At 43.0% G+C, this 23,642-nt stretch overlaps 1 protein-coding gene across 2 annotated transcripts; it reads left to right on the top strand.

Annotated features, from left to right (window-relative positions):
• Positions 1-3,088: 3,088 nt before the first annotated feature.
• On the top strand, positions 3,089-22,893 carry ttc21b (tetratricopeptide repeat domain 21B). 2 transcript variants are annotated; one of them, XM_046360831.1, is made up of 30 exons: positions 3,089-3,311; positions 3,557-3,605; positions 4,189-4,318; positions 4,884-4,994; positions 5,081-5,247; positions 5,545-5,667; positions 6,095-6,252; positions 6,961-7,045; positions 7,268-7,366; positions 7,627-7,819; positions 12,453-12,550; positions 13,038-13,238; positions 13,562-13,691; positions 13,806-13,963; positions 14,061-14,285; positions 14,517-14,755; positions 15,254-15,326; positions 15,600-15,710; positions 18,899-19,037; positions 19,181-19,287; positions 19,469-19,657; positions 19,966-20,076; positions 20,171-20,252; positions 20,430-20,580; positions 20,663-20,824; positions 21,347-21,542; positions 21,904-22,128; positions 22,210-22,330; positions 22,434-22,501; positions 22,628-22,893. In XM_046360831.1, exons 2-30 carry the CDS (start codon positions 3,573-3,575, stop codon positions 22,703-22,705), a joined length of 3,963 nt encoding a protein of 1,320 aa, XP_046216787.1. In that variant the 5' UTR covers positions 3,089-3,311; positions 3,557-3,572; the 3' UTR covers positions 22,706-22,893. The 2 variants fall into 2 exon arrangements, with proteins under 2 accessions (XP_046216787.1, XP_046216778.1); XM_046360822.1 differs by lacking the exon at positions 3,089-3,311 and having other exon boundaries at positions 3,403-3,605.
• The last annotated feature ends 749 nt before the right edge of the window (positions 22,894-23,642 follow it).

The following is a 23,642-nucleotide window of genomic DNA, read 5'->3' on the forward strand; positions in this document are numbered from 1 at the left end:
CCTTCTGGAAGGTTCTTCCATCTCCACAGTAGAACTGATGCAATGGAAAAATGTGTGGTTATGAAAGAGAGCCATGCAACCACCACTCAGAGCAGCCGGAAGAGGAAGAGGTGCCAGCTCTGCCCACACACAAAGGATAGAAAAGTCAGCTGCTGGTGTTCTCAGTGCAACACACCCGTCTGCAAAGAGCACAGTCACATACATGCTTGTGGTTTGTAACAAATGCATGGACCGAGACAGCATGAGTAAGCATCACACACCCGCACACTTTGTTCCTTTTAGTGTTCATGTTTTCTAAATTCACAATTGTTAGTGTTGTCATTTATATTGATGATGAATGTTTGGAAATATTATAAAACATGCTTAAGGTGGTTTTATTTTGTTCTTCACACTAAAAGGTTGAATGTGAAACTTTGATTGTAAGATTGATTGTAAGAAAAATATGCAAATATTTTCAACAGCTGTTAAGAATTTTCATAATATGTTATCATTGAAATGCGTATCAAATTGTTGAAGAGTGACTAAAAACATTTCAAACAATTCATTATTGAAAGTTCCAAATCACAGCTCAAAATATTTACATTCCACAAATTGATAATATTTTAGACCCATATTATTAAAACACAGATATTACATTATCTGGACATTTTGACCCGGCACATGCATTCATGGGGCGCCATGTTTACTATGCATCCTAGGGTTAATGTTGTTATGGAGAATTGAGAGAATGGATGAGGTTGTGAGATTCTGCTGGGTCCCAACACATTCGGGTGTGGAATGGAATGAAATTGTAGACCAGTTAGCCAACAGAGCTTTGAAAAACGAGATATAATGGATATTAATGCTCTAAATGTAAGATTAGAGCCATTTTGTTAAATGTGTGGAGATGGACTCTGACCCCAAGGATGGAATTTATATGCCCTCCAAAGAAAGGTCGGTGGACCAAGATTCAAAGGTCATATTAGGAAGGAAGAGGTGGTGTTCGCTTGACTGCGCTTAGGACATTGTACATTGAACTCGTCGTTACATCTGGTTGGCAAGCATGTGAATGGTTTGTGTCTGGAGTGTATGGTCGATGAAACGGTGGAGCTTGTGTTGTTATATTGTAAGTATGTTGAAGAGAGGGAAAGATTGAAGTGTCGGGTCATTGGGGTTGGGGGGGTTTGGAAGGGATTTGGGGGATGAGGGAGGGTCTATTACAAGTTCGTAGGTCTCTTTTATTTTCTCAGAGGTACTGAGTTAGGTAGGAGGATTTAGTAATGTTGTAAACCGTGATTGACCACACACTCCAGCACCTTTAACTTTGGTTTTGCGTACCGCCATTATATCATTGAAGAAGAACCTGTACTCTCAAAGGCTGTTGGGGCATTCATGTGCTCGTGTAAAGTGGGAAACTTGTGCTCGTGAAGTGGGTTGTCAAAATTCTGACATGATTGTGTTAGTGGTTTTTTGTGTGTGTTTTGACCAATTCTTCAACCAATTAGCTTGATAAGATAGCTAACATTGCTAATAATAAAGTTACTAGCCTGCACAGATGCCTTACCTCAACCCCAACACTTTGGGATGAATTGGAAAGTCGACTACGAGTCAGGCCTAACTGCCCAACATCAGTACCCGACCTCAATAATGCTCTTGTGTGTGAATGGAAGCAAGTCCCCACAGATATGTTCCAACATCTAGTGGAAAGCCTTCCCGGACGAGCGGAGGCTGTTATAGCAGCAAAGGGGGGACCAACTCCATACTAATGCCCATGGTGATTTTAGAATGAGATGTTCGATGAGTAGGTGTCCACAAACGTTTGGTAATGTAATGTAGAAAGGGAGGCAGACAGGCGGAGAAGAGAGATTAATGTGATTCTACTGTTTTTATTTGTTGGCTTTAGACTTAAGTATTTTACTTAGTTGATGATGGAAGTTGTAGGCCTACTGCTGCATTGGCCTATAGACTATCTGAGTTATATGCTCTCATTTCATTAGCCACCAATGGATCACAGTTTATACGGCAGAGACAAGTGCACTCGCCATAGTTGAATTTGAACTTTTAGAGTTTGCATTTTACTTAAGATTTTTTAAAATTAAACATGTGACAATGATTTGAGAAACGAAAACGTAATTATTGACATGAAACTGTTCCACGAAAATGTGCATATATAAATATCCATAATTGGCACGCAGATCGGGCTTGTGCACACATAGGAGGTCCAGTGAAAAAAACAGGCCCGCCTTCAAAAATCAAATGCCCGTCCAACTGATTAGTTCTGGCGCCGGGTCTGACCTCCACATCCGGCTTCTTCGCCTGTGGGATCGTCTGGGGAGGTGGTGGGTGCTGAGGAGTATTTCTGTCTGTAATAAAACCCTTTTGTGGGGGAAAACTCATTCTGATTGGCTGGGCCTGGCTCCCCAGTGGGTGGGCCTCCCAGGCTCACCCATGGTTGCACCCCTGCCCAGTCAAGTGAAATAGCATAGATTAGTGCTTTATTAATTGATTTAATCCCTATATGAACTGTAACTCAGTAAAATATTTGAAATTATTGCATGTTGCGTTTATATTTTCTCTTGTCTACTTTTGAAAAAGTATGAAATGAGACCCTCATTCGCCTCTCACGTGTCATCAGGCAAATTACATTTACAGAGGGGATCACCAAATACATGTTTAAAGGGCTAAAAACAAGTGAAGTTAGTTGTGCAAGACATTTTATAAATATAACATATAAGTAGAATGTTGTTTGTAGAACATGTTATTAACCCAACCTCACGTTTTTCATTTTCGTCAAAAACAACTTTATATCGAAGAAGTGCCTTTGAGTTGACGGCCTGCACATGCGCAGTTCGGTTCGAGAGACCGTCACACCCCATGACGTGTTTCTACGTTTCAGTTTAGCTAATCAACGTCGCCATGACATCACTTACGAGTGTGATCGGGGTTTATTTTGGACAAGCAGCTTTAGTCTATCTTCATACTGCACTGTCTTTAATGAAACTCTGTGGGAGGACCGTCTTCCGTTTGCCAACGAACGAAATGACACTACTCGACCACTGGTCGTCACTAGTTACCACAGCCACAAAGTCATAGACCCCGCCTATTTCTACAATTTATCTTCTTCAAATGGTTGTTTTCATGAATTGTTTTATACATTTTTACTTTGTGGTAACTAGTGTAAACCTCGACCACTTATAATCGGTTTAAGGGTCACAGACTGAAGATGGGAACCTAGGTCACTTTTATCCAAACGAGAAAACACCACAAAGTAGCTACAAGCCTCTTCTCACAGCCTTTGTGCCAAAGAGCCACAAGCGCGGCATGCGGATGGGGTCAGTATTTTACGTTCAGCGTGCTTGGTGCGCCACCTTGTGAAACATTATTGTTAAACCAATGATTTTCAACCTCCTCTACAATTTAAAAATGGCGGCGGTGGTTGTCAAGTAAACGAAAGACGCTTACTGGTGTTTGTAAGATGGCAAAAAATGTAGCTATAATCGGTTTCTATCTTGCCTTTTAAGAGTACATGTGGCCGCAGTATTCAGTTAAACATTTAAGGTCTATTTCATTGCTGCAGTTTGAGGTGAAACATTATGGCAGAAGTGGAGGACGAAGAGTCAATGCTGGTAAGTGTTGTCGTGTTGCACTGTAGCCTATTTCTATTTGTACTGAGACATGTTCACCTCAATGTATACAATAAAGCAACACATCACCGTGTAGCCTGTTTAGCTTGTTTAGAATGTCAAGCTGCAGTGGTTCTTTCAAAGTTCTGAAATGAAAAACGCACAGTTAACTTTATCCGCCAGGCAGGATGTTTATGATGACATACAAGTGACATTTATCATAACGTGTAAGGTATTTATTTATCCTCACAGAATAAGGGGCAAAACATTCAGGATCAAGCTCCTAGGTTATTCAGGTTATGAATGGTCTTCATCAGCATATTGGTTACATTGTTGAGTAAACACACGACTTCATATCAGTAACACAGGCCAACTTGGACACGGAGGATATTACGGACAAGTATTGTCATGTTGACGGGTTGCATTCCATAAGAGTTTAAAAAGAAAATTATCAGCACATTGTTGGTTTACAGCCTACTTTGATTTACTCAGGTATTTTCTGAAATGTGTTTTTGTGGTTTTGATCTCTGCTATAAATTAAGCTATTTTCTATCACAGCTCTACATTTTCATGTTTTTGTTCCCAGGCCTTGATCAACTACTATTGCCACGAGAAGTATTTCAATCATGTATTAAATGCTGCAGCTGTGGCACAGAGGAAATTCAGCAATGATCCAATCTTCAGCTTTTTCCATGCCTACGGCACCCTGATGCAAGGTCAATGAGTACTCCATTGCTTAGTTTGAAACAATTAAATAAAGCAGCTACAGGGAGGTCCACAATTATTTGTTGTTTTGGCTGTATATTCCAGCACTCTGGATTTGAAATGATACAACTACGAGGTTAAATTGCAGACTGTCAGCTAGGGTATTTTCATCCATATCAGGTAAACTTTTTTAAATTATAAATAACAATATTGACTTCCAGTCATTGTGCTAATGCTAGTTAGCATTGTCTCACAAAACTACCTCAAACTTGCTTCATACAGGACACAGGGACATAAACATGGTATCCATGAATTCATCTGACATCAATGCCAAAATACCGAAGTATCCCTTTAACCTCATAGTCATTGTATCGTTTAAAATCCAAAGTGCTGGAGTACAGAGCCAAATCAACAAAAATCTGTCACTGTCCAAATACTTTTGGACCTGTATATCTGTTTCATGTAATATCAATCAGTGTTTTTTTTTTTTTTTAATTTATTGTATACTGCCTTAATTTTGTCAGCAGCTAATATGGATCCATAATAAATACAAATGATTTATATGTTTCGTTTTAGATCAAATTCAGGAAGCCATCCATGAGTTTGAGACGATAAAAGACAGAAGAGATATGTCCCTCTGTACATTCATGGCTCTTGTTTTTGCTGAAAAGAAAAGGCCAAACCCAGGTAAACCCATATTTGTCTTGATCCATGGTTACTTCTCTGTGTATTTTTCTGTAGCTGAATCTATACACTTTTTATGTTGACTTCAGATCGAGATGTCATTCAGGAACTGGATGGCAAGGTGAAAGAGGACCGTAAAAGTGCAACACCTAAGGGCCTCTACTACGCTGGGATGTTCCTCTGGCTTCTGGGACGAAATGACAAAGCAAGGGAATACATAGAGAGGATGATCAAAGTCTCTAATGGTTCCCGAGAAGTGAGTTTGGTTATGTGTTTCTCTCAAATTCTATCAAATATATATATATTTTTTGAAAATGCATTTGCAAAAACTTAGGAAGTCTGAAAGTGTCACTGTATACATACCTCAAACAGTTAAATGGATGAAATTATGCCCACTATCGGGTTGCCTAGGGACGGCCTTTGTCAGCGCTAGGCTATTTGAGAATTTGTTTTAGGAGCATTTTGAGTGGAATTACTTGAAAACCAGGTAGAGGTCTACTCTGATTTATATTTGTCTACCCTTCTAACATTTGGATTAATGTCTGTTGTTCAGGGGATTATCCTAAAAGGCTGGATAGATCTGACCTCTGGTAAGGATGCATATGCCAAGAAGGCTGGGAAATACTTTGACGAAGGCCTGAAAGAGAAAGCAGATGTTTTTGCTCTGATGGGAAAGGTAAGAAGGCACACAACCCTTGTGTTGCCATGAATAGATTACTTCACTTGAAATGAGAAGAGATGTTAAGATATTGGAGACATTGTTGAGGTCTTTGTCACGTCTCATATTTCATGTAGCACCTAGTTATTGTGCCTGAATGATAATCCCCCATTGTGCTGGATTCTCTATATCCCACAACCTCACTAGGATGTCAGTCTATTATTCACTAACACAATCTGTTTCTCAATTTGTACCATATATTGGACTGTTTTGAAATGCCAAAGCTCTATGTTGCCTTATCTGTGGTAATACAGTGAGACCAATTGTTAGCTTGCTATCTTTTGCTCTTTGTGTAGAGTAATTAGGTTTTGAAACAGATGTACAACAGTGCATTTTACTTTTCCTCAACATGTCCATACATTGTGTGATATTTTATCTGTTTCAGGCACATTACTATGAGTATCGGCATAATTATTCTGGAGCATTGGAGACAGTCAACCAAGTGATTGTTAGTTTCCCTGAGTTCCTTCCTGCCTTTATCAAGAAGATGAAGCTTCTATTGACCCTGCAGGACTGGGAGCAAACTGTAGATGCAGCACAGAGGTATTGTATCTCATATTAGAGGTGATTTTGCTCTAGAATTTCTGTTTTCTTGTTACTTAAGCTAATGACACTGGAAATAATAGCTGGCTTTAATCTTAGTTTGTAAAGAATTGTTTGGATCAAATAAATACTTTCATTGATGAATTTGGTCAATCAATAGCAGCCATATAAAGAACGAGCCAGTCAGCCTTTGCAAGTGGCCCGTATTGAAGTGCAAATTAAAATGGAGCGTGATGCCTGGAACCAGTGGCATAATGACTGAGCCATTGTTCCTGACTGCTCGCCCGCTAGACCCTGACCAAAGCCAGGGAATATGAAAAGGCTTTTGAGCTGAAGCGCTAGAGCCACACGTTTCCCAGGATGCACTTCTCCAGGTTCTATGAACTGCAGGAAGGAGGATCACTCAGGTGGAGCCCGTTTCTAAGGGGACTAAGCCCAAGGCCAGAGCCACTGGTTTAGCCCTGCTGAGTCATAGCTCTTTGAACAGGAATGGACACATGCAGTGCACAGTCCGGCTCTCTCTTTTTTTTTTCTCATTGTCTAAGTGGGTGTTCTTCCTTAGATTGTATTCTCTCTCCCTTTCCTCCAGCCTTGTCAGGCATATAAGCCATCATGGGAAGAAACGAATACAATACTCTGACAACACCACATTTTCATTAGCATCAAACAGTGCTGATCATTAAAGAGATGTTTCATGTCCTATTCTAGGCTCTTGCAGAAGGATAAAAACAACCTAGAAGCCCTGAGAATGCTCGCTCTTCACTCCTTATGCAGAGAGGGGGACATCACAGAGGTAATTTTCAAACATGAATAGTTAAAGGGATGGTTCAGTATGAAGGAAGTTGGAGGTAGTTTCGCGAGCCACTGCTAACTAGAGTTGCTGCTAAGACTGGAAGTCTTAGGGATCAGCTAGCATGCACTTCAACCTGTTGCCACACAACTACGTGTGAATGGTACATAATGATTCCCATGATGTGTACGTGGTCAAGTGGGATACCCTTTTTACTTTTGGCAGTCACTAAACATGCTCTCAAGTCTCGTCAGCAACTTGGACGCCCAAGAGCCTCACAGCCCAGACCTTTTCTACAGGATGTCCTTGGCTTTCACACGGGTGGTAAGACTAATTTGATTTATTAGTCGAGCGTATTGCATCTTCAGGATGCCCAGCCCACATGGGCTTATAAGACACTGTATTCAGTGTTTAATGCTTTTCGATAAATGTTTTTACATGGAAACTAGTGTGACTAGGTTTCACCTCTGAAGAGATCGAGAACCCTTTCACGTCACCTTGTGACATTACAGTCCCTGAACCAGTACAATTGCATGTCTGACATGAGGTATACACAAAGACTTAACTCTGTTGTCATTTGCTAGTGTGGAAGAAATGAGAAAGTGATTCAGCAGACTCACATCATGGTGGACAGAGCCTTCTCCCAAGCCCAAGGGGATTCTGATCTGGCCACAGAGCTGGGCTACCAGTTGGTTCTGCAGGGCAGAATCAAAGAGGCTATGAAGTGGTACAAGACTGCCATGACTCTGGACGAAACAAGTGTCTCGGCTTTGACAGGTGAGACGGGCTTCCCTGATTGTTTAGACATATGCCGTAGATCTCAAACTTTTTAGCTGTAATGTAGCTATGCATGTAATTCTGTACCTACAGTTGAAGTCTGAAGTTTACGTACACTTATGTTGGAATCATTACTACTCGTTTTTCAACCACTCCACAAATTTCTTGTTAACAAACTATAGTTTTGGCAAGTCTGTTAGGACATCTACTTTGTGCATGACACAAGTAATATTTTACAACTGTTTACAGACAGATTATTTCACCCATAATTCACTGTATCACAATTCCAGTGGGTCAGAAGTTTACATACACTAAGTTGACTGTGCTTTTAAACAGCATGGAAAATTCCAGAAAATGATGTCATGGCTTTAGAAGCTTCTGATAGGCTAATTTACAAGTCTGGTTCATCCTTGGGAGCAATTTCCAGACGCCTGAAGGTACCACGTTCATCTGTACAAACAATAGTACGCAAGTATAAACAGCATGGGACCACACAGCCGTCATACCGCTCAGGAAGAAGACGCGTTCTGTCTACTAGCGATAAACTTACTTTGGTGTGAAAAGTGCAAATGTATTTTATTTGATCTTTTTTTAACCTCTTAGTGATCCTTCACGCGCCAATCCCTTTAGCGGAATCGATTTGACAACATCCAGTGAAATTGCAGAGCGCCAAATTCAATCTTCAGAAATATCAATATTAAACATTCACGAAAATATAAGTGTAATACATCAAAATAAAGCTTAACTTCTTGTTAATCCAGCCGCTGTGTCAGATTTCAAAAAGGTTTTACGGCGAAAGCAGACCATGCGATTATCTGAGGACAGCGCCCCGCATACAGACAAATTTAAGACTGGATAATCTGTTTCCAATACCAAAGAAAAATAACACGGAGCGCGCTCCTGTTCACGTACACAGAAATAGTAGGGGCCATCAGTGACACATGGAATGAATAGCACTACTTCTTCATTTCTCAAAAGAAAAACATCGACCAATTTCTAAAGTTGACATCTAGTGGAAGCCATAGGAACTGCAACCAGGTTCCTAATAATAAGGGTATCTATTTTCCTTTATTTAACTAGGCAAGTCAGTTAAGAAAAAAATATTATTTTCAATGACAGCCTAGGAACAGCGGGTAAACTACCTTGTTCAGGTGCAGAATGACAGATTTTCACCTTGTCAGCTCAGGGATTTGATCTTCGGTTACTAGAACAACAGCAAAGCACCTTGTGAAGATGCTGGAGGAGACGGCTACAAAAGTATCTATATCCACAGTAAAACGAGTCCTATATCGACATAACCTGAAAGGCCGCTCAGCAAGGAAGAAGCCACTGCTCCAAAACCGCTATAAAATGCCAGACTACGGTTTGCAACTGCACATGGGGACAACAATTGTACTTTTTGGAAAACTATCCTCTGCTCTGATGAAACAAAAATGGAACTTCATTTCCATTTAAGTCATTTAGCAGACGCTCTTATCCAGAGCGACTTACAAATTGGTGCATTCACCTTATGACATCCAGTGGAACAGCCACTTTACAATAGTGCATCTAAATATTTTAAGGGGGGGGGGGGTGAGAAGGATTACTTTATCCTATCCTAGGTATTCCTTAAAGAGGTGGGGTTTCAGGTGTCTCCGGAAGGTGGTGATTGACTCCGCTGTCCTGGCGTCGTGAGGGAGTTTGTTCCACCATTGGGGAGCCAGAGCAGCGAACAGTTTTGACTGGGCTGAGCGGGAACTGTACCTCCTCAGTGGTAGGGAGGCGAGCAGGCCAGAGGTGGATGAACGCAGTGCCCTTATTTGGGTGTAGGGCCTGATCAGAGCCTGGAGGTACTGAGGTGCCGTTCCCCTCACAGCTCCGTAGGCAAGCACCATGGTCTTGTAGCGGATGCGAGCTTCAACTGGAAGCCAGTGGAGAGAGCGGAGGAGCGGGGTGACGTGAGAGAACTTGGGAAGGTTGAACACTAGACGGGCTGCGGCGTTCTGGATGAGTTGTAGGGGTTTAATGGCACAGGCAGGGAGCCCAGCCAACAGCGAGTTGCAGTAATCCAGACGGGAGATGACAAGTGCCTGGATTAGGACCTGCGCCGCTTCCTGTGTGAGGCAGGGTCGTACTCTGCGGATGTTGTAGAGCATGAACCTACAGGAACGGGCCACCGCCTTGATGTTAGTTGAGAACGACAGGGTGTTGTCCAGGATCACGCCAAGGTTCTTAGCGCTCTGGGAGGAGGACACAATGGAGTTGTCAACCGTGATGGCGAGATCATGGAACGGGCAGTCCTTCCCCGGGAGGAAGAGCAGCTCCGTCTTGCCGAAGTTCAGCTTGAGGTGGTGATCCGTCATCCACACTGATATGTCTGCCAGACATGCAGAGATGCGATTCGCCACCTGGTCATCAGAAGGGGGAAAGGAGAAGATTAATTGTGTGTCGTCTGCATAGCAATGATAGGAGAGACCATGTGAGGTTATGACAGAGCCAAGTGACTTGGTGTATAGCGAGAATAGGAGAGGGCCTAGAACAGAGCCCTGGGGGACACCAGTGGTGAGAGCGGGTGGTGAGGAGACAGATTCTCGCCACGCCACCTGGTAGGAGCGACCTGTCAGGTAGGACGCAATCCAAGCGTGGGCCGCGCCGGAGATGCCCAACTCGGAGAGGGTGGAGAGGAGGATCTGATGGTTCACAGTATCGAAGACAGCCGATAGGTCTAGAAGGATGAGAGCAGAGGAGAGAGAGTTAGCTTTAGCGGTGCGGAGCGCCTCCGTGATACAGAGAAGAGCAGTCTCAGTTGAATGACTAGTCTTGAAACATGACTGATTTGGATCAAGAAGGTCATTCTGAGAGAGATAGTGGGAGAGCTGACCAAGGACGGCACGTTCAAGAGTTTTGGAGAGAAAAGAAAGAAGGGATACTGGTCTGTAGTTGTTGACATCGGAGGGATCGAGTGTAGGTTTTTTCAGAAGGGGTGCAACTCTCGCTCTCTTGAAGACGGAAGGGACGTAGCCAGCGGTCAGGGATAAGTTGATGAGCGAGGTGAGGTAAGGGAGAAGGTCTCCGGAAATGGTCTGGAGAAGAGAGGAGGGGATAGGGTCGAGCGGGCAGGTTGTTGGGCGGCCGGCCGTCACAAGACGCGAGATTTCATCTGGAGAGAGAGAGAGGGGAGAAAGAGGTCAGAGCACAGGGTAGGGCAGTGTGAGCAGAACCAGCGGTGTCGTTTGACTTAGCAAACGAGGATCGGATGTCGTCGACCTTCTTTTCAAAATGGTTGACGAAGTCAGCTGCAGAGAGGGAGGAGGGGGGGAGGATTCAGGAGGGAGGAGAAGGTGGCAAAGAGCTTCCTAGGGTTAGAGACAGATGCTTGGAATTTAGAGTGGTAGAAAGTGGCTTTAGCAGCAGAGACAGAGGAGGAATAATATAATAATAATAATAATATATGCCATTTAGCAGACGCTTTTATCCAAAGCGACTTACAGTCATGTGTGCATACATTCAACATATGGGTGGTCCCGGGGGATCGAACCCACTACCCTGGCGTTACAAGCGCCATGCTCTACCAACTGAGCTACAGAAGGACCAAAATGTAGAGAGGAGGGAGTGAAAGGATGCCAGGTCCGCAGGGAGGCGAGTTTTCCTCCATTTCCGCTCGGCTGCCCGGAGCCCTGTTCTGTGAGCTCGCAATGAGTCGTCAAGCCACGGAGCGGGAGGGGAGGACCGAGCCGGCCTGGAAGATAGAACTGTTTCGCCTTAATGACCATCGTTATGTTTGAAGGAAAAATGGGGAGGCTTGCAAGCCGAAAAAACACCATCCCAACCGTGAAGCACAGGGGTGGCAGCATCATGTTGTGGGGGTGCTTTGCTGCAGGAGGGACTGGTGCACTTCACAAAATAGATGGTGTCATGAGGTAGGAAAATTCTGTGGATATTTTGAAGTAACATCTCAAGACATCAGTCAGGAAGTTAAAGCTTGGTCGCAAATGGGTCTTCCAAATGGACAATGATCCCAAGCATACTTCCAAAGTTGTGGCAAAATGGCTTAAGTACAACAAAGTCAAGGTATTGGAGTGGCCATCACAAAGCCCTGACCTCAATCCTATAGAATATTTGTGGACAGAACTGAAAAAGTATGTGTGAGCAAGGAGGCCTATAAACCTGACTCAGCTACACCAGCTCTGTCAGGAGGAATGGGCCAAAATTCACCCAACTTATTGTGGGAAGCTTGTGGAAGGCTACCCAAAACGTTTGACCCAAGTTAAACAATTTCAAGGCAATGAAATTGCAATGCGACCAAATACTAATTGAGTGTATGTGAACTTCTGACCTACTGGGAATGTGATGAAAGAAATAAAAGCTGAAGTAAATCTCAACTATTATTCTGACATTTCACATTCTTAAAATAAAGTAGTGATCCTAACTGACCTAAGACAGGGCATTTTTACTAGGTTTAAATGTCAGGAATTGTGAAAAACTGAGTTTAAATGTATTTGTCTAAAGTGTATGTAAACTTCCGACATCAACTCTATGTAGAATTTGGTAACGTTTATTCTTCATTATACTATTATAAACCAGCTATAAACAAATAATTAAGTTGTAAATCCTTTAGATGTAGATTGTAAAAACATCTGATCTGTATTTCCAGGTATTATCAGGTGCCAGCTGATCGAGGGAAACTTGGAGGATGCAGAGCAACAGCTGGAGTTTCTCACAGAGATCCAACAGTCTATTGGGAAATCAGGGGTAAGGCTGATAGAGATATTGCTCTGTTCAATCCAGTTCGATAGCCTTGCCAAAGTAATTATATTTCTAATTCTACTTTTGACATTAATATCTAGTGTTTGGTCATCTAGTGAAGCTTTGTAGCCTTTTGGACAGCTTTTTGTTTAGGTAATGGTAGTTCTTTAGAAATGTGTGGGCTTTCCTGTGTTTGCTAAGCCCTTAACAGTGACATCAGCTTGGATAAGTAACTGCTGAGTAACAGCTTGTCCTGTGTGTCTTAAGTATTATAGGGGAGACTCTGGGTATATTCCAAATGGCACCTTATTCCCTTTCTAGTGCACTATAAAGGCCCATAGCGCTCTGGTCAAAAGTAGTGCACTATATAGGTAATAGGGTGCCATTTGGCACGCTCTGCTGTACCTTGGTCCTATAAACCATGTTGTGTTAGAGCTGAATACTGTTGTGTGAACCTGTTGACACCCTTGGCTTGCGCTTTCCTCTCTGTCAGGAGCTGCTGTACCTGCGCGCCATGCTGGCTGTGAAGAAACGCAGGTCACAGGATGAGGTCACCAACCTGCTGAATGATGCCGTGGACACTCACTTCTCCACACTGCAAGGCCTGCCGCTGGGGGTGGACTACTTTGAGAAGCTCAACCCTGACTTCCTGCTGGAGATCGTCAAGGAGTACATAGCACTCTGTCCTGCTAAGGTCAGTCTGGAGAGAGATGTCTATGGATACATTTGTTAAATACATATTTTAAGGTTTTATTATAGGGGACTATAAGATAAGGATAGGAGAGAAAGGTGGAAAGATCGACTTGGGGATTGAATTCCAGTCTCCGGTGGGGGGGCTTTGCATATCTACAGATGCATTTATAGAGATTACTGTCAGTAATTTGGCACCACATTTACTGGGTTTAACAAACGATACATAGACGTTGTAACAGGTTGTAAATAGATTTGCAGCCCCCGTCGTGTCATTCATTGTGGTCTTGATCATAGAGATAACCATCGGTATCACGTGTGTGTTAGCCTCCAGCCCAGGGCCAGCTTCCTGCCCCTCCGCTCCAACACTGTGCCTCTGTGTTGGACACTGTGGTCAAGATAGTACCTGGACTCCTACAAGGTGTCTTCCTATTGGCCAAAGTTAGGTTTCAGTCTGGTGAGTTTCAACTGAATTGCATGTGACACAATTCTGCTCTGTTTTCATGCCAAGTTGTTGTCAACATGAATGACAACAATTAATGGGTTTGATGGAAATGCTGATGTCCTTTAGGTGACATTGACTCTGCTCAGAGCAGCCTCCAACACTGCCTGGACCAGTGTCCCTCCCATGCTGAGGCCCACCTGCTCATGGCACAGATCCACCTCTTACAAGGCAACTACAAGCTCTCCTCCCAGTCTCTGGAGCTTTGCCTCAGTCACAACTTTGCGGTAAGAACAGCATTCCTGATGAACGTGGTATTAGATCAAACAGAACTGTTATGGGAACATCCATCCTCTAATAGCTCTGTGTGCTGCTGCCTGCCAGGTCCGAGAGCACCCTGTGTATCACCTTATAAAGGCCCAGGCCCAGAAGAAGATGGGAGAGCTCCAAGAGGCCATCCAGACTCTGCAGATGGCCATGATCCTGCCGGGGGTCCGCAGGGCCGGTGCCTCAGCCAAATCCAAGAACAAGAAGGTGGAGCTGAGCTCTGCTGACTGTGTGTCCGTGTTCCTTGAACTCGCCGAGGCCCTCTGGCTCAACGGAGAACAGGTAAGGGACCATGGAGAGAACAAGCTCAGCAACAGAGAGTATTATTGAATATATCTTGAGTTATGCTCACCTTTCTAGGAAATGTGTATTTTCCAGGTACTCATGAAATGCAGATCCTCCATATTTTATTGTACTTCCATTCCCGGTAGTGTTTGTCTTCTGTCTCAGTCATGTCGTTGCCCACTGTTGAACAGTAAAGTCTGATTCATGAACGTGGGTTTGACGTTTCAGCACGAAGCCGCCAAAGTGATGCAAGACGCCATCAACGAGTTCTCGGGCACTCCTGAGGAGCTGCGTGTCACCATCGCCAATGCTGACCTGGCTCTGCTGCGTGGCGACACTGAGCTTGCCCTGAGCATGCTCAGAAACATCACCCCTGAGCAGCCCTACTATATCCAGGCCAAGGAGAAGATGGCCGACATATATCTGACTCACAGGAAAGAGAAGCGCCTTTATGTCAGTTGTTACAGGTGAGGAACAACACTGCATTATAAAAAAGACTATAGTCTGACAGTTAGGCACACAAACTGTTCACTAATGGTGTTTGACATGTAGCTTAGGGTAACAAATAGTTTGTTATTTCTTGAAACCACGTCTCTTATTCAGTGTACAAACCACATCCCCCATTGCTGTGTCAGCCCACCCACCCATGCCATAGCAGCAGTCAGTCCATAACAGTATGCAAGTTCACAGCAAATCAAGTGTAAATGTTCAACTTTATCCACTCATACAGCAAGGCTGTAATATGCAAAGCTGCCTGCAGTGTCTAAAAGTGAGCCGAAGGCCCATCACCTCATCTCTGATACTATACTTGTGTTGACAGAATTTCCCACACAGAGACACTGCTGGGAAGCCATTAAGGATGAGTGAACCTCAAAGCAGAGCAGACCCATGTCTGTATAATGTGATAGAATATCAAAAATGTCTAGAATAAGATTCAATCTGATATTTTTCCTGTCTTTCCTCAGAGAATTAGTAGAGAAGCTGCCGAGTCCTCATACATATCTTTTACTTGGGGATGCTTATGTGAATATCCAAGAGGTGGGTATGAAATTGAATATCGATTAATCTCGTTGTTGCCCAAAACGAGGCAATGCAAGGCTTGCAGGGTTTTGGGGTCTTCTACAGTAGTGTGTTCATAGGAAGTAGTATTATGCAGTGTTTTATTAATTCGTGCATATATTTATAAAGAGTAAACATCTGTGCATTGTGCTTATATCTTACTTCATGACTCCCTCCCTGTGGAATGTTGAATCATCACAGTTAATGTTCGATACAGCTAAATGTCACTAAGTCAAGTCTGTTTATCCGTAGCCAGAGAAGGCCATTGAGATCTACGAACAGGCTCTGAAGAAAAACCCCAAAGATGGAGCTCTGGCCAGCAAGATTGGGAAAGCTCTCGTCAAGACTCACAATTACGTCAAGGTCTGTATACTAACTGGGGAGCTACACTGGGGCGTCAGGAAAACGGTAGCTACTACACTGGATGTGTACATTTTTGCCGTGCAAGCACATCAAATTGTTACAAGTAAAACCAGAGTGTAATTTTACTTGGTTCTATTTGTGATGCTTGATGCGCTGCAAGTCCTGCCTCTCCCATCCTCATTTGTTTTTAGGAGCATATACCCACGTTGGTGATAGTAAGATGAACTGAGATCCACACTCCAGTCCAGTTGGTGGTGGTAATGCATCTTAAAGTTGGTTGCCAACTGCCATATAAAGTCCAGAGAAGAAGAAGAAGCCTGGAGAGATTACTAGAAACGTTCTTCTTACTAGAATCCTTCTTCCAGCGCCGACAGAGATGGCCGCCTCCCTTCGCGTTCCTGGGAAACTATGCAGTATTTTGTTTTTTTTCCGTGTTATTTCTTACATTGGTACCCCAGGTAATGGATCGGATCTCAGCCGGCGAACCAAAACAACATCGCCGTAAAAGGGGCAAACGAAGCGGTCTTCTGGTCAGGCTCCGGAGACATATCGCGCACCACTCCCTACCATACTACTCGCCAATGTCCAGTCTCTTGACAACAAGGTTGATGAAATCTGAGCAAGGGTTGCCTTCCAGAGAGACATCAGAGATTGTAACGTTCTTTGCTTCACGGAAACATGGCTCACTCGAGACGCTATCGGAGTCGGTGCAGCCAGCTGCTTTCTTCGCGCCGACAGAAACCAGCATCTTTCTGGTAAGACGAGGGGCGGGGGGGTATGCCTTATGATTACTGAGACGTGGTGTGATCATAACAACATACAGGAACTCAATTCCTACTGTTCACCTGACAAAGAATTCCTCACAATCAAATGTCGACCGCATTATCTACCAAGAGAATTCTCTTTGATTAAAATCACAGCCGTATATATACCCCCCAAGCAAACACATCGATGGCCCTGAACGAACTGTATTTGACTCTATGTAAACTGGAAACCACATATCCTGAGGCTGCATTCATTGTAGCTGGGGATTTTAACAAGGCTAAATTCTATCAACATATCGATTGTGCAACCAGGGATGGTAAAACCCTGGATCATTGTTATTCTAACTTCCGCGATGTATATAAGGCCCTCCCCCGCCTTCTTTTCAGAAAAGCTGACCACGACTCCATTTTGTTGCTCCCAGCCTATAGACAGAAACTAAAACCGGAAGCTCCCGCGCTCAGGTCTGTTCAAAGCTGGTCCGACCAATCTCATTCCACGCTTCAAGACTGCTTCGATCACATGGATTGGGATATGTTCCGCATTGCGTCCAACAACAACATTGATGAATACGCTGATTCGGTGAGCGAGTTTATTAGCAAGTGCATCGGCGATGTCTTACCAACAGCAACTATTAAAACATTCCCAAACCAGAAACCGTGGATTGATGGCAGCATTTGTGCGAAACTGAAAGTACGAACCACTGCTTTTAACCAGGGCAAGGTGACCTGAAACATGGCCGAAAACAAACAGTGTAGCTATTCCTGGGTCTCGACCCCGTGCAACTGGGTACTGGACTTCCTGACGGGCCGCCCCCAGGTGGTGAGGGTAGGTAACAACATCTCCACCCCGCTGATCCTCAACACTGGGGCCCCAGAAGAGGTGCGTTCTGAGCCCACTCCTGTACTCCTTGTTCACCCATGACTGCGTGCCCATGCACGACTCCAACTCAATCATCAAGTTTGCGGACGACACTACAGTGGTAGGCTTGATTACCAACAATGATGAGATGGCCAACAGGGAGGAGGTGAGGGCCCTTGGAGTGTGTTGTCAGGAAAATAACCTCGCACTCAAAGTCAACAAAACAAAGGAGATGATCGTGGACTTCAGGAAACACCCCCCTATCCACATCGACGGGACAATAGTGGAGAGGGTAGAAAGTTTTACGTTCCTCGGCGTACACATCACGGACAAACTGAATTGGTCCACCCACACAGACCGCGTGGTAAAGAAGGCGCAGCAGCGCCTCTTCAACCTCAGGAGACTGAAGAAATTTGGCTTGTCACCAAAAGCACTCACAAACTTTTACAGATGCACAATCGAGAGCATCCTGTCAGGCTGTATCACCGCCTGGTATGGCAACTGCTCAACCGTAAGGCTCCAGAGGGTAGTGAGGTCTGCACAACGCATCACCGGGGGCAAACTGCCTGCCCTCCAGGACACCTACACCACCCGATGTCACAGGAAGGCCAAAAAGATCAAGGACAACAACCACCTGAGCCACTGCCTGTTCACCCCGCTATCATCCAGAAGGCGAGTTCAGTACAGGTGCATCAAAGCAGGGACAGAGCGACTGAAAAACAGCTTCTATCTCAAGGCCATCAGACTGTTATACAGCCACCACTAACATTGAGAGGCTGCTGCCAACATACTGACTCAACTCCAGCCACTTTAGTAATGGAAAATGTATGTAAAAAATGTAACACTAGCCACTTTAAACAATGCCACTTAATATAATGTTGACACCCTACATTACTCATCTCATGTGTGTATATACTGTACTCGATACCATCTACTGCATCTTGCCTATGCTGTTCTGTACCATCACTCATTCATATATCTTTATGTACATATTCTTTATCCCTTTACACTTCTGTGTGTATAAGGTAGTTGTTGTGGAATTGTTAGGTTGGATTACTCGTTGATTATTATTGCAGTGTCGGAACTAGAAGCACAAGCATTTCGTTACACTCGCATTAACATATGCTAACCATGTGTATGTGACAAATCAAATTTGATTTTAGTTTACTATTTTTTTCCAGTGGATTAATTGTTAGAGTAGAGGACCTTGTGCATTTCAGGTAAAATAACAATGCAATGTTTATATCCCAGGATAAATTAGCTAGCAACAGCAAGCTAGCTAGCTAAATTTCCATAAATGTTTCATGCTTTTCGACCTGTCCCCAAATTAATATACTTGGTTCCGAGTTCATTTCTATATTTCATCCTACGTTTCCTGATCACGTCTAGTGTGGGTGGAACAAAATCTACATGAGCGTGATGGCGCACGCACTCGAGCGGTTTGGTCATCATGTTAGGCTCTGCAAAAGTTACATGTCCAGTGTAGCAGGCCTGTAAGAAAAAAAACATTCAAATATCAATCTATAGTAGTCAATGGCTGTATGATTCACTGCTGTTATTCATAGGCAATCAATTACTATGAAGCTGCTCTGAAGACTGAGCAGCAGAACTTCCTGCGATATGACCTGGCTGAACTGCTAATGAAGATGAGACAGTACGAGAGGTGCGAGAAAGTTTTACAAGAGGCTCTCGCCCATGACCCAGGTAAGCTGGACATCATTGCTACACTTTTGAACATTTTGTATGTTAAAGTTTTGTTGCTGGTCATAAATTACAATGATAATACATAGTTACTTATGTAGCGCTTTTCCGACTTCTCACTCGTCGCCTTGTGTTGTTTTGTCTAGTAAATGAGCTGCCGTTGCTAACCGATGATTGTCGCTATCTGGTCCTGTTGGCCAAGATCCAAGGCAAGGTTGACAAAAACGAGGATGCTTTACTTTCCTTGCAACGAGTAAGTATTCTGATATTGTAAAAGCCATTATGCTAAGCAATGAGAGAAACTGAAATAACTGAAATATATTATTATGATCATTTCTAAGATTGAAAATCTGTCTCCTCTATAATACATGCATAATTCACAACATTGCTATTTCTTAGCTATGCTCTGAACCCAGACTTGTGTTTTCTTTTAGGCCCGGGATGTGCAGGCCAAGGTGTTGAAGCGTGTGCAGTTGGAGCAGCCAGACGCTGTCTCCATGCAGAAGCAGCTCGCTGCAGAGATCTGTGGCGAGATCGCTAAACACTACACGAGTCTTAGAGGCTATGAGAGAGCAGTGAAATTCTACAAAGAAGCTCTTGTCTATTGTGAGAGTGATGGCAAGGTCGGTGCAGCTGAATCAAGCCTTCAGTGTGTGCTCCCTGCAGCTGTATTTGTGAATCCCCAGCATCCCTTTCTTTCTATGCAGTTTTTGTATTTGCTAATTTGCATATTACAGTAGTTTATCATGTTTATAATCACTAAATGTTTATAATTACATTCAAATCTATTTTTATGAATGTGTAAATGTATGTTTAATGCCAGCAAGGCATACTGCAACATTTGAGCATAGGAAATGGTATTATAATTATGATGTTAGAAGGTAATTGGTTAACAAAGTTGAATTCAATTGAAAGCTTTCATTGTTACCAGGTGATGCTGGAGCTGGCGCGGTTGTACCTCACTTTAGATGATGTTGATGGCTGCCAACAGCAATGCAGTGTCCTTCTGAAGAGTGACCAGGTCAATGAAGATGCAACACTGGTTAGTTCTATTTATATGCCATTTCTGTCAAGTCCCAAAGGAAAATCCTATTGTAAAACTTGATTGTTTTCCGAACTTCTCTGTTTCCTCGTAGATGATGGCTGACCTGATGTTCAGGAAGCAGGACTATGAGCAAGCTGTTTTCCACTTTCAGCAGCTACTGGAGCGCAAACCAGGTGTGACAGGGCTCTGTTTCTATTAGGTCTGAATACACAACTTCCCCCCTGAAATAGAATTTCAACTGAGATTTGTAAAGCTTGAAAAGGAAGCGTAAGAACCTCAATGTAAATATACACTGCTGATTTGACCTCCCCTGGAAGGGAAGTAATGTCTTTCCCATATGTTCCTGCCAGACAACTACCCAACACTGTCACGTCTAATCGACCTGCTGAGGAGAGCTGGGAAGTTAGAGGAAGTTCCCAGGTTTCTGGAGATGGCTGAAAAACATTCCTCCAGGGCAAAGTTTGACCCTGGGTTTAACTACTGCAAAGGACTTTATCTGTGGTAAATGCATTAGTCAAATGTATCTTTAGCTAGATTGATTATGGTGTCTTTTTGAAATAATTAAGTTGTATTTCGTGCCCAGGTACACAGGTGAACCCAATGATGGGTTGCGACACTTCAACAAGGCACGGAAAGACAACGACTGGGGTCAGAATGCTGTGTACAACATGATTGAGATCTGTCTTAACCCAGACAATGACACCATGGGAGGAGAAGTCTTTGAGAACCTAGATGGTGACATGGGGTGGGTTACATGTGCAGTAATTTGTAATTTTTGTAATTTTTATTAGGATCCCCATTAGCTAACGCCGTAACGCTAGCTAGTCTTCCTGGGGTCCAACACCAATTAACAAGACATTACAAATAACCACAAATCAAGACTTCACAAACATTCAACAAGTAGACAATACAGACAAAATATCTGACAAACACATTTAACATTCAGTTGATGCATTCTATTTCCTGTCCAGTCATATGATATCGCATTTCACCTTTCTTGGAGGTGGATTTAATTTTTGCCTGAGAAACATGGAGTTCCATTCAGCTATGTATTTCAATGAACAGCTGAATATTACCTGTGGGGATGTTTTTTTTTAATGCTTACAGTGAAGATACACTGAGTGTACAAAACATTAGGAACACCTGCTATTTCCATGACATAGACTGACCAGGTGAATCCAGTTGAACACTGTGATCCCTTATTGCGCATTTATCTGGCTGTCATTGATGTAAATGCACTTCCTTTTCCATTTTCATCTATGCTCAGGAACTCTACTGAGAAGCAGGAGTCAGAGCAGCTCGCCGTGAGAACAGCAGAGAAGCTCCTGAATGAGTTAAAGCCCCAGACAGCCGGTGGACACGTCCAACTACGGATCCTAGAGAACTACTGCTTTCTGGCCACCAAGCAGAAAGCCAACGTCGAGAAAGCCCTGAATGTTTTCACAGAGATTGCAAACAATGAGGTAAGTCAACTCCAGATGGTGTACATAAGTGTGCACACACACCCACACCCTTAGCAAATCTAACATCACTACGCGGGTGCATTATCTTAGGCTTTATCTTTGCTTTACACATTCTTGATGTTGACTTTGGAGGTTTCCTTAACAGTTTATTTATTGAGTAACTTACTATGTCATTAACATAGTAAGATAACTTGTGTAAGATAATATCCTGTTACGCAAATTGAATCCTCCTTGCTGACAAGGAAACCTTTGTTTGCATTTTTGGATACTCTTGTCTACTTCACAGAAATAGAGGGAAATGTTAGACCTGATTCGCTGTAAAACGACACCTAACTAACCAAGGCTCTCTGTTTTAACTTAGAAGGACCATGTGCCTGCACTGCTAGCCATGGCGACAGCCTACATGATTCTCAAACAAACCCCTCGAGCCAGGAACCAGCTCAAACGCGTAGCTAAGATGAACTGGAGCATTGTTGACGCTGACGAGTTTGAGAAGAGCTGGCTGCTCCTGGCCGACATCTACATCCAGTCAGGGAAATATGACATGGCTGGGGACCTCTTGAAGAGGTGCCTTCGTCATAATAAGGTCAATGCATACCCTTGATCAAAAATGTATCCGGAATGAGTTTGAGTCACTCACGGTAACAGTCATTGTTAATTTTCACAGTCATGTTGTAAAGCTTATGAATACATGGGCTACATTATGGAGAAGGAGCAGGCATTCCGAGATGCAGCGCTGAACTATGAAATGGCTTGGAAATATGGCAATCAAACGAACCCCACGATAGGTATGTTTAAGGACATCTTGTACATGCTGCCATTCGTTTTTTTTATTTTTTAAATCATGTAAATATACAACAGTCTATGAATAGTAGTATGTTTTTGTCTCAGGATACAAGCTTGCATTCAACTACCTGAAAGCAAAGAGGCATGTTGATGCCATAGATGTCTGTCATAAGGTAAGTTGAAATCATAGCTTCACATGTTATCTATGTTGAAATAAGTGTGTAAAAATGTGATTTTTGTTTATGTGTTGTCATTGAATAACATCATATGCATAAACTAAATATTCATGTTTTGTTTAGGTTTTGGATGCTCACCCCAATTATCCAAAGATGAGGAAGGACATCTTGGACAAAGCTCGGGCAGCTTTGCGGTCTTAACATAAATGTTTTAGCGAGAGAGAGAGTGCAGTGTGTGTGGGTGTATTATTGCTCAATCTTTTTTTATGTGTTTTGTTAACAAGCATTATTACTTGGGTAAGTATTTGGATGTAATTATAAATGGAATTTTGGAGGGATGAGAGACGGTGCTTTTTATAAACGTGATTACAATACAAAACACATTGTTGTAGAGTTATTGTGTTTTTCTTACAATATAATGAAAACAGTGACTGTTTCAACACTAAAGAAAGACTTATTGCTTTGCAATAAATGTCAGGGTAGCCTAGTGGTTAAGAGCATTGGATTAGTAACCGAAAGGTTGCAAGTTCAAATCCCCGAGCTGACAAGGTACAGAATCTGTCGTTCTGCCCCTGAACAGGCAGCTAACCCACTGTTCCTAGGCCGTCATTGAAAATAAGAATTTGTTCTTAACTGACTTGCCTAGTAAAATGAAGGTTAAAAAAAAGAGCTCAATTTAAATCTTAAATACATTTTATTGTACACCTTATTAACATGTCATTATATAGGAGAGCAGACATGGTGGTGTCCCAAATGTTCCCGGTCTATAGTAGGTCACTACATAGGGAATAGGGTGCCATTTGGGACACACAGGGTCAGTGATTTCCAGGTTAGGAATTAATATGAACATCCAACTCAGTGCCACATAGACTATCTAGATATGATATCATCCACACTGTTTTTATTTATATATACATACATGGTTGTTACTTTTTAATGAAGGGAAATGCCACTGGGAGTTGCCAACTTAACAGCACCCTCACCTAAAGAAGGTTGAAGCTACTATTAAATGTTGACATCAAGTCACACACCCAAAAGTCTTGTACCAGTCCATAATTTGACATTGAAATGTATTTCTTCCCAAAAGTATTTGCACTGTTGTATATTAAGTTTAGGTTATAAAGATGGCAAGTAGCCT

This window comes from Oncorhynchus gorbuscha, linkage group LG01, assembly GCF_021184085.1.
Source record: "Oncorhynchus gorbuscha isolate QuinsamMale2020 ecotype Even-year linkage group LG01, OgorEven_v1.0, whole genome shotgun sequence".
Classification (NCBI taxonomy): Eukaryota; Metazoa; Chordata; class Actinopteri; order Salmoniformes; family Salmonidae; genus Oncorhynchus; species Oncorhynchus gorbuscha.